The following is a 16,498-nucleotide window of genomic DNA, read 5'->3' as shown; positions in this document are numbered from 1 at the left end:
TTTCAGCACAGTGGGATGATTTCTTCTGTCTAAAGGATTTACCTAATCGTTAAAGCATCTCTCTTTCCCAGTAGGCAAAACTTGCATTGTTCTAGCCTTAGTTTTCACCCAGGTCATTAATTCTGCCAGGGATATTTATTTGGCAAGGAGGTTCCCATTTCCCCCATGCAATGACTCAGGCCATTAGAAGACATCCAGATAGCTGAGACTAGATAGAAGGAATCTCTTGCCTGTGTTAGGGAATTGCTGTGTCCCGCAAATATCTTACTGCCCTTGCTGCAGGTAGGGTACAGCATCTTCTGAGCCTGAGAGCAGGACATGTGAGGCAGCAGCAGTCTTTACACGTACTTAGCCTTATTCTGCATTGATTTGGAATAAATGTAAATTTGTGTAAGAGAGGTTCTGATAAATGAAGTGGTGGTGTATTATCACAGAGATTTTTTGGAATACTTTCCTCTAGCAGAGAAGCTTTTGCCATCGTTTTAAAGGAAGTTGCCTAGAAACCGTATGCTACTTTTTCACACCATGTCACCTGTGCTAGTTAAAGCACCATGTTTGTACATGTACAGGGCAAGATATAGATGTTCTGTGATTAAATGGCTTTCCCTTTCATGTTATCTCAAGTGCTCATGTTTTATCTGATATAGCATTATTCCCATATATTTTGTGTGTGTGTGCGTGTACAGTGAACAAACAGAATATAGGAGCGCTCTGAATGAGGATTATTTGATGGGAGATTAAGCCTTTCATTTTTCATTAGAGAAGTTTTCTGCCTCAGTTTCTCTGACAAAGGACTGCTAATGCATCTGCTTGAAAACCTCCCATTTGGCACGTGATACTGAATTTACTAATAACTGCCAAATCATCGTAATTGCCAACAATTTATCGTGATCATTACTGGTAAAATTCTTAATGGCAAAAATATTTGTTGAGGCAATTGATGGAAAAGCTGGCTAGGTGTGAAAATTTGCCTCCTTCCCCTGCATTCATTTAAAGTATGATGACTTTCCAAGCTGGTAATTCATGAAGAAATTTTAATTTCAGAAAGTCCTCAGAAACATGCTTGGAAGGGCAATCAATTGATTTTGTTTTCAGCACTTTCATGTAGTTCTCTCTGGGGGCTTTGTGTTTGTTTGTTTGGGGTTTTTTTTGTTTGGCTGTTTGGATGGTGGTTTTTTTTAGCATAACTGGAAACTTTAGATTTAGCAGCATTTTTTTCAATGAAGTACGGGAGCTCAGAACTAGAAGAGCCTCCTTGTCATCTGAGATTATGTCTGTGCAGCCCAGACTGCAAAAAGTAACAAGACTCCTGGGTGGCTTCTGCGGCCTTAATGTATCTTCCTGATTCCAAAGCCCTTGTGGTTCTTTCCAAATGAATACCAAGTCCAAATCTCTCTCTTACCTTATGTGCCAAGAAGAGTTACAGGATGCTAGAGCTCACAGTAAATAAAAATTGAGTTTCTGAGAGAGAGTCAAGGCCAAATCTTTGATGGTAATCAGCCAAGCTGAGTGATGTGAATGAGTAGTAACAGATGTTTAACCCTGTGAGAAAACAAAAGTTCTATGTCTTTGACATCATTGAAGAAAAGTGAAATCAGTCTATTAGAAAGTGCATCAAATGTCGAATAATTAGTTTAGTCATGCTTGGTATTAATTACCTCCTTTCAACTGCATTATGAGCAGATCTCCTCACTGGCCTCTGACGAGTTGCAGAGTTTTAGGAATGCAGAACTGTCCTTGCAGAAGGCTGAAGACCCTCAGGAAGTGCAGCTTTGTATCCCACGTGCCCCTGCCCAGCCACCACCACCACCACCACCTTCTACTCAACTTTCAGCAGCAGCTCCCAGATCCTTTGCCACAGCTACAGGGAACCCTGGTGATGCAAGGCAAGCCCTAATGGAAGCCATTCGCTCTGGTGCTGGAGCAGCAAAGTTAAAAAAGGTAAATATACTTTTGTCTTTTATCATGGATGAAACACCGTAGGTTTGATGTGCTTCTAGTGCCATTTATAAGTTGTTCTAGCCACACATTTCTTCCTTCCATCAGAAGAAGGTACATAACACTGTTTTCTCTAACCAAACCAAAGATCAGGAGTGTATTTCAAACCTTCTGAGTGCTATTAAAACAAACTATTAAGACTATTACATGCCTCTGCATGTATGCAACCATATAGTCAATATTTTTATTGTTCTTAAAGAGCTTAAAGACCATGAATACCACTTCAGAAAGCATTTTAATGCCCTTTTCATTCTTGTGAATCTGAGATAATACTAGATGTCTTCAAGGTGAACGTAAGAAAGATCAGATGTGAGAACCTGAAGCAAATTTAGAGATAAGCATTCTCTCCTAGTTTCATTAGTGTGTCCTAGATCTTGATTCCCAACACTTAGACCTTGGTCACACATGCTGAGAGTCATCACTAATATTGTGGGATCACTTTAATGTTTGAACTTTTTATAATTGAATGATTCATGTTTCAATGTTACAGTCAGCCATGGGTCAGTCAGCTCCCAGGCAGCTAAGTACTCGGGTGCCCAGGGGTTGTCTTTGGAGTAAACTTATTTATCTCTTACTCTTCCTAACCTGGAGTTACACTGCATTTCTTAGAACCATAGAATCATGTAATTGTTTTGGTTTGAAAAGACCTTTAAAACCTTTAAGAGAGGGGGTGTTTGGTCACTAGTCCAAGTGTTAACCCAGCACTGCCAAGGGTGCCACTAAACCATGTCCCTAATCACCACATCTACACATCTTTCATACACCTCCCCCTGGAGGTGGTGCAACCACTACCCTGGGCAGTCTGTTCCAGTGTTTGATAACCCTTTCAGCAAAGAAGTTTCTTCTAATATCCAACCTAAACCTCCCCTGGCACAACTTGAGGACATTACTTCTTGTCTCCCTTATTACTAGGGAGAAGAGACCAACCTCCACCTTGCTACAGTATCCTTACAGGTAGCTGTAGAGAGTGATAAGGTTTTCCCTCAGCCCCCTTTTCACCAGTCTAAACAGTTCCCTTAGATGCTTCCTACAAAACTTGTTCTCTAGACTTTCCACTAGCTTCATTGCTCATCTCTGGACGTGCTCCAGCACCTCAGTGCCTTTCTGCAGTGAGGAGCCCAGAGCTGAACACGGGATTTGAGGTGCAGCCTCACCAGTGCTGAGTACAGAGGGACAGTCACCTCCCTGGTCCTGCTGGCCACACTGTTTCTGATGCAGGCCAAGGATACCATTGGCCTTCTCGGCCACCTGGGCACACTGCTGGCTCACGTTCAGCCCCTGGTGTCAGTCAACACCCCCAGATCCTTTTCCTCTGGGTAGCTTTCCAGCCACTCTTCCCCAAGCCTGTAGCTTTGCATGGGGTTGTTTTCACCTGCTTAATAAAGAGACTCAGATCAAATGGCCTTGGTGGAGTCATCCCAGTATTACACTGTAGTATCCAAGAACAGACTTTGATCCAAGGACTTTAGGGAACATACAAAAGCAGATGTAGTTTTCCCAACACATGGTTTTGCTGATGCCAACCGTAAATGTGTAAATAAGCTTTAACCTTCCTTACTTGTCCTCCTTAAAATAATTTTAAAAATACAATCAAATTTTAACATTAAAAAGTAGCCAAAAAAATCTTGGTTTTGATAAACCAGAAATTCCACGGAATCATGCAGCGAGTGCAGAAAATAAATCAGTGTTTAGGGAACTTTACATCAGCATGCAAACAGCAATCTGGATGTGCAGTTATTTTGCAGGCAAAAAATTCTATTATGCATAGTAGTGTGAGGAGTGGCTGAGGTCACTGGGTTTGTTCAGAGAAGTGAAGGCTGAAGGGTGAACTCAGTGCCATCTGTAACTTTCTTAAGGCTGGCAGTGGAAGATATTCAACAATTTTTGAATGCTGATCTCTCTCTGGTGAGCAGTGGTAGGACATGGGGAAATGGAATGACATTGCATTGGGAGTAGTTCAGATTAGACATTAGGAGAAGGTTCTTCACTGAGGGGGTGTTTGGTCACTAGAACAGGCTCCCAAGGGAAGTGGACACAGCACAAAGCCTGTCAGAGTTCAAGGAGGGTCTGGACAATGTTCTTAGTTGTATGGTTGAGCTTTAGGTTGTCCTGCAAGGAGCAGGAAGTTGGACTTAATGATCCTAAGGGGACCCTTCCAATTAAAAATATTCTTTGATTCTAAGGCTACCAGTTATGAAGAAATAATACTCCAGATCAGACCTTTACTTCCCATTTCAGCAAATACAGAAAAGGGAGGTTTGGACATTCAAAAATATTTCATGCATTTTTTTTCTAGATCTTTCCAAATTCTTTGTTGTTCCAACTACATTACTCTTGAAGAAGTCTCTGAGGAGAACCATATCTTTACTCATTAAAGCAAGTCTTTATCATCACCTTGGGGATTTATTTCAAAACATTTTTATACGCAGTGCAGACCAATAAAGAAAATTTAATACACTGATGTATTCTGCCCTTCCTTCATTCTCAAGACAGAGTAAATTTTGGTAGTTTTGACACTGAAAGGACAAAAGAATACATTTCTTATATATAGGTCTTTTATGAATATAAAGAAAGCAGTGTTTGCTCTGAGACAGAGTATGATTTTATTATTGTGCTGTCCTTCATGTTATGGGATATGCAAACTAAGTCTTGTATATACCAAAGACATCATATCACTGACATCTGAGATCACTGATAAAAGAAAAATGTTGCCAGATTTCTCAAGTAGTTTCTATCCAGGTCATATTAGCATCTCTCCTAGTTTGCTGCATTAAATGAGAGCCAAATACTAATCCTTCCCTGCAGCTGGACAACTTGTGAGAGCAAAAGTTGAATTGTTAAAGGAGAATATGATAGCTGCATGTCAGGGATTTCTTCCTTTACAGCTGAAGAACATGTCTCCAAGGAATGCTGAGTTTTTGGTAGACAGTGGCTGGCAGGTGGTTTTGTGCCAGGGCAGAAATAAGGTTTTTTATTTTTGCCTCCTCTGTCGAAGATCTATGATGTCTTGATTTGGAGGTGAGAGGATAGAGTAATTTTTGGCTTGGCTTTCTACATGATTTTTGTTGCAACAAAGCAGCAGAGTAGGTAATTCAGTTCTGAAATTGCATCTGTTTCTCTTCCATTGTTTTCTCAAAGTTTGCTGGAACAAGGGCTTCTGATGATGAAGTCATTTATTTAGCTAATATTGTGGAGAACTGGGAAGAATCTGCATTGCTTAGTTATGTATGACTCCATTTGTGCTTATTTGTGAGGAACTGTTTGCAATGGAAGTAGATCAAACGGAGCTGTCAGGGGAACCAAGTATAAAAAGCAATGAATTGCCTAGATAAGGAGCATCCCAACAAATATTTCAGCTCTATTAATATCTGTGAAAAGGCAACTCCTCCACTCCACCACCGATTACACAGCTGTTGCTGGAGTCATGAACTTTAAGGTTAAAAGATCCACTGTGCAGGAAGGGAGGAAAGAAATCGCTGCAGGCTGACCCTGCCTTGCTTGAGAGTCAGGGTCTGCACCACACAGGCTGTAATTGGGTCGCCCAAAACACACCAGAGCAAAAATAGGTGCTTGAGGGAAATGCCAAGTATAGGAAAGACAGCAGGCACCCAGGTCTCCCGGACGTTCTTAAATCCGTTTCTTGGAGTTCTGTGCCTGTTTTGGTAAATAAATCATACTTTGTTTTGAAGAAAAGGCTTCTGTTTTATTGCACGCTTGCTGTCCACAGGCTCTTGAAGGAAAATTCTTGTGGGTGCCAAGCCCAATTGGGCCTGCTCAGAAAAATGGATTATCCCCAGTGCAGTACAGAAACCTGAGAGAAAGTGGTTAGGCTGCAGACCCTACCCAAAGGGAACAGAGATGCAGATGTCTTATTGGAAAGGGATGAATATACCAACTGGAAAAGACCTGACAGTGTCCAGGAAATACCCTTTTTCTTTAATTTTCAGAATATTCTCTCAGGGAACCTGGCAGGTGTTTAAAACATCCAGAGATAACAGCAAGTCAGGGATCTGACATTGAGTAAAGCCACCAACCAGGATGGCTGACCTGGTGCCTTTGGTGGTGAATTGTCTTGAGAAATGAACTTGTCTCACTAGAGATGAGTGTGCTTCCCAGCTGTGCAGTCTGCATCATGTACAAAGTTGATGTAGGAAATAAACAACTGATCTGAGACCAAATTTTAACTAATTCTAGTGATCAAAAATCAGATCATAGAGCTGTACCGTTTAAGCTTCTGGTCTTAAAAATGAAGTAGTGTTTCCCTTAAATGGATGAAGCAACTTTAATTATGGTTTCACATACTTAAGATCTTCATGGTTAGTTTTTAGTCTTTTTATTCCTGCCTCAGAAAATGTAAAATTACCTTGCTAGATATATGAAATACCTGTGTATCATTGCAGGTATATTTTTGTGTCTGTGTAACTTCCTTGGGATTTACCATGACTGTCTGTGGAAAAAACTGTAACTACACATGCAAGTAACCTGTTAGATGTCTGGCTGTAGGTATAGTTGCAGCACAAGCCCATGCAGGACTGAAAATCGTACCCAACAAAGAGTTGGTTAAAACTTATAAAAGTTTTAAAAGTTATAACTTATATAAGCCTTTGCTTATATGACATCTACTCATCTTAGGTAGAGTTGCACCAAGTTGTGCATCTGATGAACAGGCTTTTGCTTATAGTAAAATGCTCTCTTTAGACCACATTTTAATGGTATTTTAATGGAGATTCTACAGATTTCACAGGTTTTATGATAAAGATTGGAGCTGTATCCACAGCAGCCTTTTCTGTTTGCTTGCTACAATTTTAAAATATTGATTTTGCTTCATAACAATATCCACAAGTGTCAGTGTTGGGCATTGGTATTTAGTCACATGAACTCTGGATAACTGTAGTGTGCCATTCTGTTGGCAGTCAAAGGAAGCAGGTAAGATAATTACTGCTGTGAATCCCTGGCTTACACTTGGATAATTTGAAGTTGTTTGCCAGCATGAAATGTATTGACCTGAATTATGGCACGCTGAGTGTCTTCTACAAATCATGGCCTGGTTTCATGCCTTTATGTCTAGCAGTGGACTATTCTGCTCACATAATCAGAGAAATATAATTGTGAATTAAGAAATACTGTTTCTTACCATCAGTTTCTGGGGGTGCAGTGACAGAGATTACAGAGTAAGAGATACAGTTGATGATGGCATTGGTCTGCTGGAAATGGGGCAGGAGGCCCCACTAAAAGGTTGGCTGAGCTTGATGTACAGGTAGTCAAATGAGCCTATAAAGTGATTCCAGTTCCCATGCTCTGTGAGAGGCAGTCATTTGCATGCTCTTACTCTGTTTGAATTGAAAGATAAAATTTAATTTGAACTCCTCCTCTTGCTATTAATTTGTACCTTGACCTATTTCTTTCCCTCAAGAGTAAAGCTTCTGCTGTGGATACTAAGGCCAAAATGGAAAGTTTAGACTTGATCAAATATGTTGTTCTTCTTTAACTTTTGTGGTGGCCTTAGGGTCAAATCAAAGCTCAGTAACTTTGATTTTGGAAGAGCACTCTAGTTACACCAATTTAAAATAAAGCATGTGCTTAGATGACCTGGGGACTGGGAAGGAAGATGTACATTTATTTCAATGTTTTCCTGAATCAAAGCCTTTGGGAGTTTCTGTCATTCAGTCAGGGAACAAAGTACTCATCAATTGATTTTTGTGACTATGTGACAGCTAACCTATCCTGAACAAATTTTGGCTGTCAGACATTGCATACTTGCAGCCTGGGTTTCTGTTTATTCCACAAAATGAAGGATGTTTATAGAAAAATACTTCACTTATGTTCCAGTAATCATGTAATTGCAACCATAATACCTAAGGATGTATGAGATGTGGTTTTTTAGGGAAGGATAACAGCTTTCATTAGACCAACTGATGCAGCTAGAAAAAAGCAGATATGCTTTAAGTAGTCTCAAGGAGCTGATGAAGAGACCAGGCTTGAAAACAGGCCCACAGGAGAATGTTTGGTTAACAGTGTCAACAGTTGGAGGTTTAAAAATATCTTGAATGATCATGTGCTTTTCTTTGTTATAGGTCCCTCTGCTTGTTTGAATCATGTATAAAGAGCAGGTAATTGGAAGATCTAACCCCATATGCACCCATAATCATCATTCAAGGTCTGAAGTGGCAAAAAAAAAACAAAACCATCAAGAAGTTTAGTTTGTTCTTTGTCTACAAGCCAAAATAAGTTGTAGTTAATTTTCTCTGTGTTCCTGCATAATGGTTCTAAGGGGAAAATATGTTGCTCTGCTGTAAAGCTTCTGTGCCAAGGAATTGTGTTTTACCTCTGAATGCCTAAGGTTGCCAATAAACTGTTCTTGTTGGCAGGTTAATAAGAATATAAACACTGTGCAGTCCTGTGTTAATAGTTAATTGTGCTTATGGGCAAAATTAAAGACTTTGCTAGTTATCTGAAAAGTAATATTCATTTCAATTTGTTAAAAATATGTGACTGTTTCTAACTATTCACTTGCTTCTTATTTGATTTGGAAAAGGGCTGTAAGCAATTCAGATGGAAACCAGAATTAAGATCTATAAAAAACAATCACAAGAAAAAAGTTAGGGTACTTTATGAAGAAGGACTTAAATAGTCATATGCTGGAGTCATTGGTTTTTAAAATTAGATGAACTTTATATCTCTGGAGGAGCTCTGAGGAAGCAGGCAATCAATAATGAATGTGAGACAGTGTCTGTTGAAAAGTTACTTTTGGGATATGACGTATAGAATGCTAATAGGCAGAGGTATACTGAGCCCTAGTAATATTCATGGCACTTTAAAAATACTGAGACACCTTACAGGATCTCTATTTGCAACAGTCTCTGAGGGTTATAAATAGGATTTGGAGTGCTGCATAGAGGTCCAGGATTTAGAATTCATTCCTGCACTGCAAAATGAAGTGAAGGTGGTTTGTATTGATAAATAGGACTTTGGTCCTCTCTTGTTTGGGTCATGCATAAGCTGGCCCTGTGTTTCCAGTTTGTATGGCTGTTGTTTGTTGTCTCACCAGTATTTATAGCATCATCTTTTTCAAATATTAACTACTTTGGTAGTTATTGTTGTACATATTTTGAAAATATTTCCTTAAATTGATTAACTTAAAAGGGACAAATGAAAATGCTTTTTTCACATTCCTATATCGTAATGGAAATGAAGAAGAGGAAGTTTGTACATTGACATTTTTATAATCACAGACCAGAGTGGTGGCAGATTTTTTTTTTCTGGAGCTGAAATTTAAAATGTATAGCTATGTGATGTTGAAAGCACAAGAATATTTAGCCATCTGCATTTAATGTGACTATATATTATATAATGTAAAATATTGATGTCTGTTAGTGCCACAAATAAAAACAAAATAAAAAATTGACATGGCTTGAAAGACTCTCTTTGCCAAATGTTTCCCATTTATGGGAAGAAATTAGAACTAGAGATGGATTTAGGCAACCCAGTATACTGTGTTTGATACCTCAGGTCTAATATAAAATGGCTCTAGCCAGGAAAGGTCTCACAGCTAATAATCCTGGAACCTGGTAGAAATCACCAACTAGAATCAAGATGTCAGTTACATACATTGCAATAATAATGTAGTGCTGATAATGATGTGTTTCCTCCTTAGGGAAGCTAATATATTCACCATTAAGGTGCTCTGTCATGCCCTAGGATAAGTAATCCTTCTTTTGACTTAAAAGTCTTCTCAGTATGCTTTATGTAAAAAATATTAACAATTTAAAAATGCTGTCACAGGAATGGATTCAGTCACTCATAAGCATAAGTAGATTGTCCCACCAGCAACAAATACAATTTTCTTCTCTGCTGAAGGAGAGAATTCAATGTTCTTATTCATGGTGTTGCCTGAAGGCCACTGCTCTGTAGTCTCTCCTTACTAATGCCTCATTAGTGTATTAAGTTTTATGGGTACATACCAATGTAACGGATCCAGAACTGCATTTTGAGAGTATAAGTTCCTCCAGGCTTTCTGAGGTTCTGGACCTGGGTGTTGGCACTGCATACAACTAAAGTTTATAAAAGAGTTATTCATGGATAAGCTTATTAATATCAAAAACCCATGGGTGAAAAACTGTAAGAACAGCGGCAAAATGAGATGTCACATTCACTATGACAGAAGAAAAAATTATGAACTATCCTTCTGGCTCAGTCACAGCACAAGCTAAAAATTAAGGAGTTCATCTACCTACAGCAGGAAGCTAGACTGGGTGTGCATTCCTGTCTCTTGATGGGCGATTCGTTTGTTGTTACATTGCCATCTAGGTGCTCTTGAATTCCTAGCAGCAGGAACTTCTAATCATAGAATCATGGAATGCCTTAGGTTGGAAAGGACCCTATATATCATCCAGTTTCAAACCCCCTCCATGGGCAGGGATACCTCCCACCAGACCAGGCTGCTCAAAGCCCCATCCAACCTGGCCTTGAACACTTCGAGGGATGGGGCATCTACAGCTTCCCCAAGCAACCTGTGCCAGTGTGTTGCCACCCTCACACTAAAGAGTTTTTCCCTAATGTCTAACCTAAATCTACCCTCTTCCAGTCTAACGCCATTACCCCTTGTCCTATCACCACATGTCCTTGTAAAAAGTCCCTCCCCAGCTTTCCTGTAGGCCCCTTCAGGTACTGGAAGGCTGCTGTAAGGTCTCCCTGGAGCCTTCTCTTCTCCAGGCTGAACAACTCAACTTTCTCAGCCTGTCTCCAGAGGTGCTCCAGCCCTCTGATCATCTTCATGGCCTTCCTCTGGACTCACTCCAGCAGCTCCTTGTCTGTGTGTTGGGGGCTCCAGAACTGGACACAGTCAGTACTCCAGGTGGGATCTCATGAGAGAAGACTGGAGGGGGAGAATCACCTTCCTTGGTTGGCTTTTTGGGATGCAGGAGCACACTGCCGACTCATGGTGATCTTCTTAGCAACCAGCACAGCCAGGTCCTCCTCCTCAAGGCTGTTCTCAATCCATTCTCCACCCAGCCTGTAACTGTGCTTGGGATTGCTTCAACACATCAGGTCTTACACCTGGCCTCACTGAGCTTCTTGAGGTTGGCATGGACCCTGACAAGGTTGTCCATGGAGTCTGTCAAGGTCCCTCTGGATGATACCCCTTTTCCTCAAGCGTGTCAGCCACACCACACAGCTTAGTGTCCACAGCAAATTTGATGAGGGTGCATTCAGTTCCACTGTGTATGTTACTGACAAAGATATTAAACAGCACCAGTCCCAGCACCAAGCCTTGAGGAATTCCACTTGTTACTGGTCTCCATTTTGAGAGCCATTGAGCCACTGACCACAACTCTTTGGGTGCAACCATCCAACCAGTTCCCTCTTCACCAAGTGTTCCATGCATCGGATCCTTATCCTTCCAATTTAGAGGCCAGGATGTTACGCAGGACCAGTGTTGAACACTTTGTGCAAGTCCAGGTATGTGATGTCATTTGCTTTTCCTTTGTCTGCCAATGCTGAACCCATCATAAGTGGCCACCAAATTTTTCAGGCACCATTTGCCTTTGTTGAAGCCATTTTGATTGCCACCAACCTCCACATTTTCCATGTGCCTTAGCAGAGCCTTCAAGAAGAAATAAGTAAACCTATTTTTAATGATGTGAAGTTACTTGTATGACCTCTGTATTAATAATTTTTTATTAATGCTTTTAGCAGCCTTGACATGCATCAGTTTTTTAGTGCATATTAGGCAGTGCTTCTGAGGATCTTCACCCCATCATATCTTCTACCACCCTTCAGGACTAGACAACTGTGTTCCTACTGAATGAAACAAATTCAGGAGGCATTCTCCAGCACAAACTGGCATCCAGTCCATGGAACCAGAGTGGAGCTCATCCTAAGATAAGAGAAAGAGCCTGAAATGTGTTTGACAAAGACACTGTGTCCTCAGCACCATATTTTGATCTATATAACTGCTCCGTTTGGTTCACACCGTTTGCTACTGCAGACACAGCACCTATGTCTCAAGGTATATATGCCACCAAGGTTAGTCCCTGACATGTCCTTTTGTGGCACCTGTAGCTGGGCAATCTGCCGTCTGGTTTCTTTTTTTAATCACTAAAAGAAGGGCAGTGAACTGCCCTGTCCCTCAGTGTGTCTCTCAGTCTAGTTTCTGCCCACATACTCTTAACTCAGTTCATCCAGAGTAAAAAATCTGATATATGCCAAATTCATCTGGTCTTTTATATTCTGTTTAGCAGTAAGAAGTTGAAACGAGGTTGAAAATTAGGTGAAGAATGGTATCACCAGGGAAGCAGAATGGAGAATTTGGATTTGGTATCTTTATTCTTTGTACAGGTATAAATCAATGTTTAAATAATGAAAATTAGAGAAATCTAGTCTCAGGTCTCCAATAAAAAGGGTAAGTCTCTTCTTCTGTTTTTTACATGTCTTTATTTTCTAGTGGGTGGGTTGGTTGTTTGGTTGGTTGGTTTTTTAATAAGCTCAGAGTAGTACTCAACCATAAAGGTAGCATTACATCACTCTGATGAGATACTTAATTTTAAATAATATTGGCTGTCTCCATGAGCTGGTTGACTTATGAGACTTCATTATAGATTCATTTTTGTTGTACAGACAGCCTGCTAACACTGGTCCAAAAGACCTTTTGCACCTCAACCTACAGAGTTTCAAATGTGGCAGGATTCAACTTCTCCCAGTGATTTGCACAATTTATACTACATTTACCACAGCCCAAAACTGGCACTTCATCAAGTGTGTAGGAAAAAGGATGGGAATGAGAGATGTATTTGTGAAACAATGGAAAATGCCACCCTGAGATACTTTGTGATGTTTTCCCTCTCTAGAAAACAAAGAAGCTGTTCTGTTGCTTGATGCTGCTTAGCATTAAGGGCATGCTTTCATTTAAATGCAAAAATCTGCACAAATCTTGATTTAAGTTAGTTTGTCTGAATGAAATCTTCATAAATTGGTTCTTTGTTGATGCAATATGAAAAACAGTTGTCCTCTGCAACAGCTAATTAGCAACTTTTGCATATTTATAGTATTTATTTGTGTATATTGTTTCCCTACTCATCTCTACCCTCTGTTGCTTTGCCTCTGAGACTTCTCTAAAAATTTATGAGACTATTCCTATTCTTACTCCATTTGTTGCTGTTGGGTACATACAATAAAGTATGCTATGCTCCTGCTATAGCTATATCTGCCATAATGGTTGCATCTCCCCACTTGCAGAAAATTATCTTTGTAATGGCAAAGTTAAAGAAAAAAAAAGAAATTCCCAATTTTTCAGTAATGTTCACTTAGATTTGGTATAGTGTTGTTCTTATCTGTTTTTCTTTTTTTTTTTTTGCTGAGGAGGGTGTGACGTTTGATTTATTGATGATGCCTTCATTTGGCTGGAGAGTTTCCATCAAGTTGAATTCCTAGGGTTTTTTATCAAAGTATGCTAACATGGGTGAACCTTTTGGAGAACAGAAAGGTGCCTTTTTTTATTCTTGTTTTTCTCTTCTTTTTTTTGTTACAGAATATTATTAAGTATTTGCTAAAGAAATATAATTTGGTAAAGCAGTAATAGCCTACATGATGCATCATCTCATATGGAAGTCATGCTCTCAAGTGTTTCTGTATCAAATTGTTTTGTTTATTCTTATTTAAACACTTTTCTGGTTTGTTGCAATATTGAAGACCTTTTTTAAAAAGTGATATAAATTATAACTGTTTAATGTGAATATTGAATGTTTTTTTCACATTTAAGGAATTTAAGAACATGCTCACTTCCATTGTCTGCTCCTCCCATCACTCACTCCACATGTATAGGAGCACATGGATGGACACAGAATCTCCATCATTTCAGGAAGTCAGGAACAGTAGTTTCAAAATCACCTTTACCACAGAATCCTTTACTGTTTTTAATAGTGCCTTTTTTTACCCTATAAAATAGGAGCCTTCAGGAAGGGACTACATTTTGATGCAGTCACAACATCTACACACAATCACTGCTGGAAGCAGTCTCAAATCCAGTTCCAGATAATGCTGCCTTCAGCCAGTTTCCTTTCCTTTTGCTTTTTTTTTTTCCTTTTTTACTTTTTTGTCTACAGACTGATAAAAACATGTACGTGCCATGTCTCTTTTCTGAGGTCTCTATTGTGCTCGAAGCCCTACAGGTTTCCCACTGCACAAAGGAGAGTGTTGTTGCAGCTGAACATGAGGCGAAAGAGAACCTTATTCATACACAAACACCACTGTCCAGTTTGCAATTCAGAAGCTGAAAAAGGAAATGTTACTGAAAAAACAAGACTGTGGAACATCATTGTCTTCAACATTGTAACCTGTGTTTACTGCAGTCGAAACAAAGCAAACACAGTGCAAATATGCATGGGTTTCCTTTGTCTGGCTTCATGCATTCAACAGAGGAGTTTCTGTCAGAAGCAGTGGGTCTGTCCCTCATAGTGCTTGGCACGGAGAACTGGGTCACAACTGGAGAGTTCTGGTTTGGGTGGTACCGCTGATCGGTTTGTGTTCTGGCCCACTCCCCCTCCCCTTTTTCTTTTTTTTTTTTTTTTTTTTTGTGTTTTTTGGGGTTTTTTGTAGCAAACCAAAATGTGGCAGTTAGCCAGTGCTTGAGATGGTAAACCAAGTGTTTCTGCTGTGGCAATGAGCACAGGGGCTCTCAGGTGGATGGCAGTCAAGGTGGAGAATGATTCATGGGTCGGCATTTGCGCAACTCCAGTACCCAGATCCTGGAGCCTCTACAGTTTCTTAAACTGTACAGTTTCTTAAACCAGAGGTAATGGTAAAGGGAGAGAGAAATGGATGTGTCTGCCCTCTGACAAACCCAGGAGTGAGGCACCTGCAACCCAAGGAGCTGCAGCCCTCCCTAACAAAGCCATGTGTAACTGCAAGGGATGTACAGGAGGTACCTTGGTACACCAAAACCACTGATGCATCCAGCTTTTGGAAGTCACCAAAGAGATCCCAAGACTGCAGGTACCTGTGTTAATAGAGCTACGTGGTTGGTTAATGTGCTTAAGACCAGACTCAGCTCTCCCCACTGCAGACCCTGTGCTGATAAAATAGAGCCCTCAGACAGCCTTGATGTACCCAGCTCCTTCCCCCATCAGCCGACACAGCACAGAGCAGTGGTTTGGCTGCCTGCACAGTGCGTGGCCCCTCATTCATTAGCCTGACTGCTAGTATTCCAACTTTCCAGCTTATGGAAGGAACTGTCAGAGGCAATTTGCAGATAACCAATGCTGCAGAAGTGTGAAGAGTTATATTTTTATGTGTTGGTGAATAATTTAGCAACATTTCTGTGTTATGTAAAATTACTGCTTTACTGCTGCTGGGGCCAGTGTTTGTACAGAGTGTTCTTCTAAGCCCAGTTACACAAGTTAAAGCTTGCTAGTTTTATCCTGTGCATCTGTCATTAGACAGAATTTTTCCATGTTCCAACTGGGAAGTGGAGCAGGTCTTTCATTCCAGGAGAGGGCTGTTCCCCTTCCTCATTCTCATTTATAGTTCTGATCATTCTGCCTCTTTTCCAAATAGTTGTTTTTGCACTATATTGCGCATATCGATTAGCACTGGGAAGGATGCTGTGTACTATTCTTCCACATAAACACCATGGAAATCATCCATTATAGACCTTTATATTAAAGAACAAGCCAAGACACGTTTCCATGCAGAATGGCCACAGGTTTCATCCCCCTTCCCTGTAGATGAAGCCTGTGCACTTCCAAGGGCAGGGAGCACGGAAGATGGACAGATTCAGATATATCTTATTTTCGTTTCAGGTTGGAAATTGTTCCTTTGAGGGTCCTCTTCTGTGCTCAGAGCAGAACTGAAAGATTAGGGAATGAAAACAAAGAGCAATATTATTATTATTATTATTATTATTATTATTATTATTATTATTATTATTATTATTATTATTATTATTATTTCCAAAAGCATGCTTGGAAGGATAAAATGAGAATGAAAAGCTGTGGTAATTCAACACCGGGACATATCCAGAACTGGAGAAACTCACAGTTTTTCGTAGGACTCTGCATCTCAGCTGCTGCTTCTGCTGTATTCTACAAGAGCTGCCAAGAGATGCTTAGTTGAAAATGCAAATATGTTCAAGGCTGAAGGATCAAAGAGCAATTAAATTAAAAACTGCTGACAGGTCAATCTTAACAGTCATTTCCATGCTGAAATAAGTCAATAAATCTTAGCTTGCAATAAATCTTACCACATAAAGGTGGGCTTGCATAACAGGAAAGTGTAGTAAAATATAGCAATATATTTTATGCAAATGCTTTTTAAAAGTAATGAGTAGCATGTTTTATTCATCTTGCTCTGGCATCAAAGCGGTCAAGAAGACATTGGACTTCTAGAATGGGTTAATCCTTTGCAGCAGCACTATGCTGAGCAGGCAGAATGTCCTCTGTTTGTATTACTATTTACTTCTGTTTGTAAATAGCAGCCTTAATTGAGCTCCTGAGCCCTGCTGTGT

General features: G+C 40.0%; 1 protein-coding gene and 1 long non-coding RNA gene across 24 annotated transcripts in view; both read left to right on the top strand.

The window, feature by feature from the left end:
* Positions 1–9,415, top strand: part of COBL (cordon-bleu WH2 repeat protein) — a 174,509-nt gene extending 165,094 nt beyond the window's left edge. For all 23 annotated transcript variants that reach the window (XM_071736761.1, XM_071736759.1, XM_071736760.1 and 20 more), the window contains 2 exons: positions 1,684–1,941; positions 8,073–9,415. In XM_071736761.1, the coding sequence (XP_071592862.1) occupies positions 1,684–1,941; positions 8,073–8,090 (276 nt within the window). In that variant the 3' untranslated portion in view covers positions 8,091–9,415. The remainder of the gene's footprint in view (positions 1–1,683; positions 1,942–8,072) is intronic.
* A 3,863-nt stretch (positions 9,416–13,278) lies between these two features.
* LOC139792862 (uncharacterized) lies at positions 13,279–15,634 on the top strand. The gene is made up of 2 exons (XR_011724415.1): positions 13,279–13,480; positions 14,158–15,634. It is a non-coding gene; the product is annotated as an uncharacterized lncRNA (long non-coding RNA).
* The last annotated feature ends 864 nt before the right edge of the window (positions 15,635–16,498 follow it).

Source organism: Heliangelus exortis, chromosome 2 (assembly GCF_036169615.1).
Source record: "Heliangelus exortis chromosome 2, bHelExo1.hap1, whole genome shotgun sequence".
NCBI lineage: Eukaryota > Metazoa > Chordata > Aves > Apodiformes > Trochilidae > Heliangelus > Heliangelus exortis.
The sequence above is the reverse complement of the archived record's forward strand: the minus strand, read 5'-3'. Positions and strand labels throughout refer to the sequence as shown.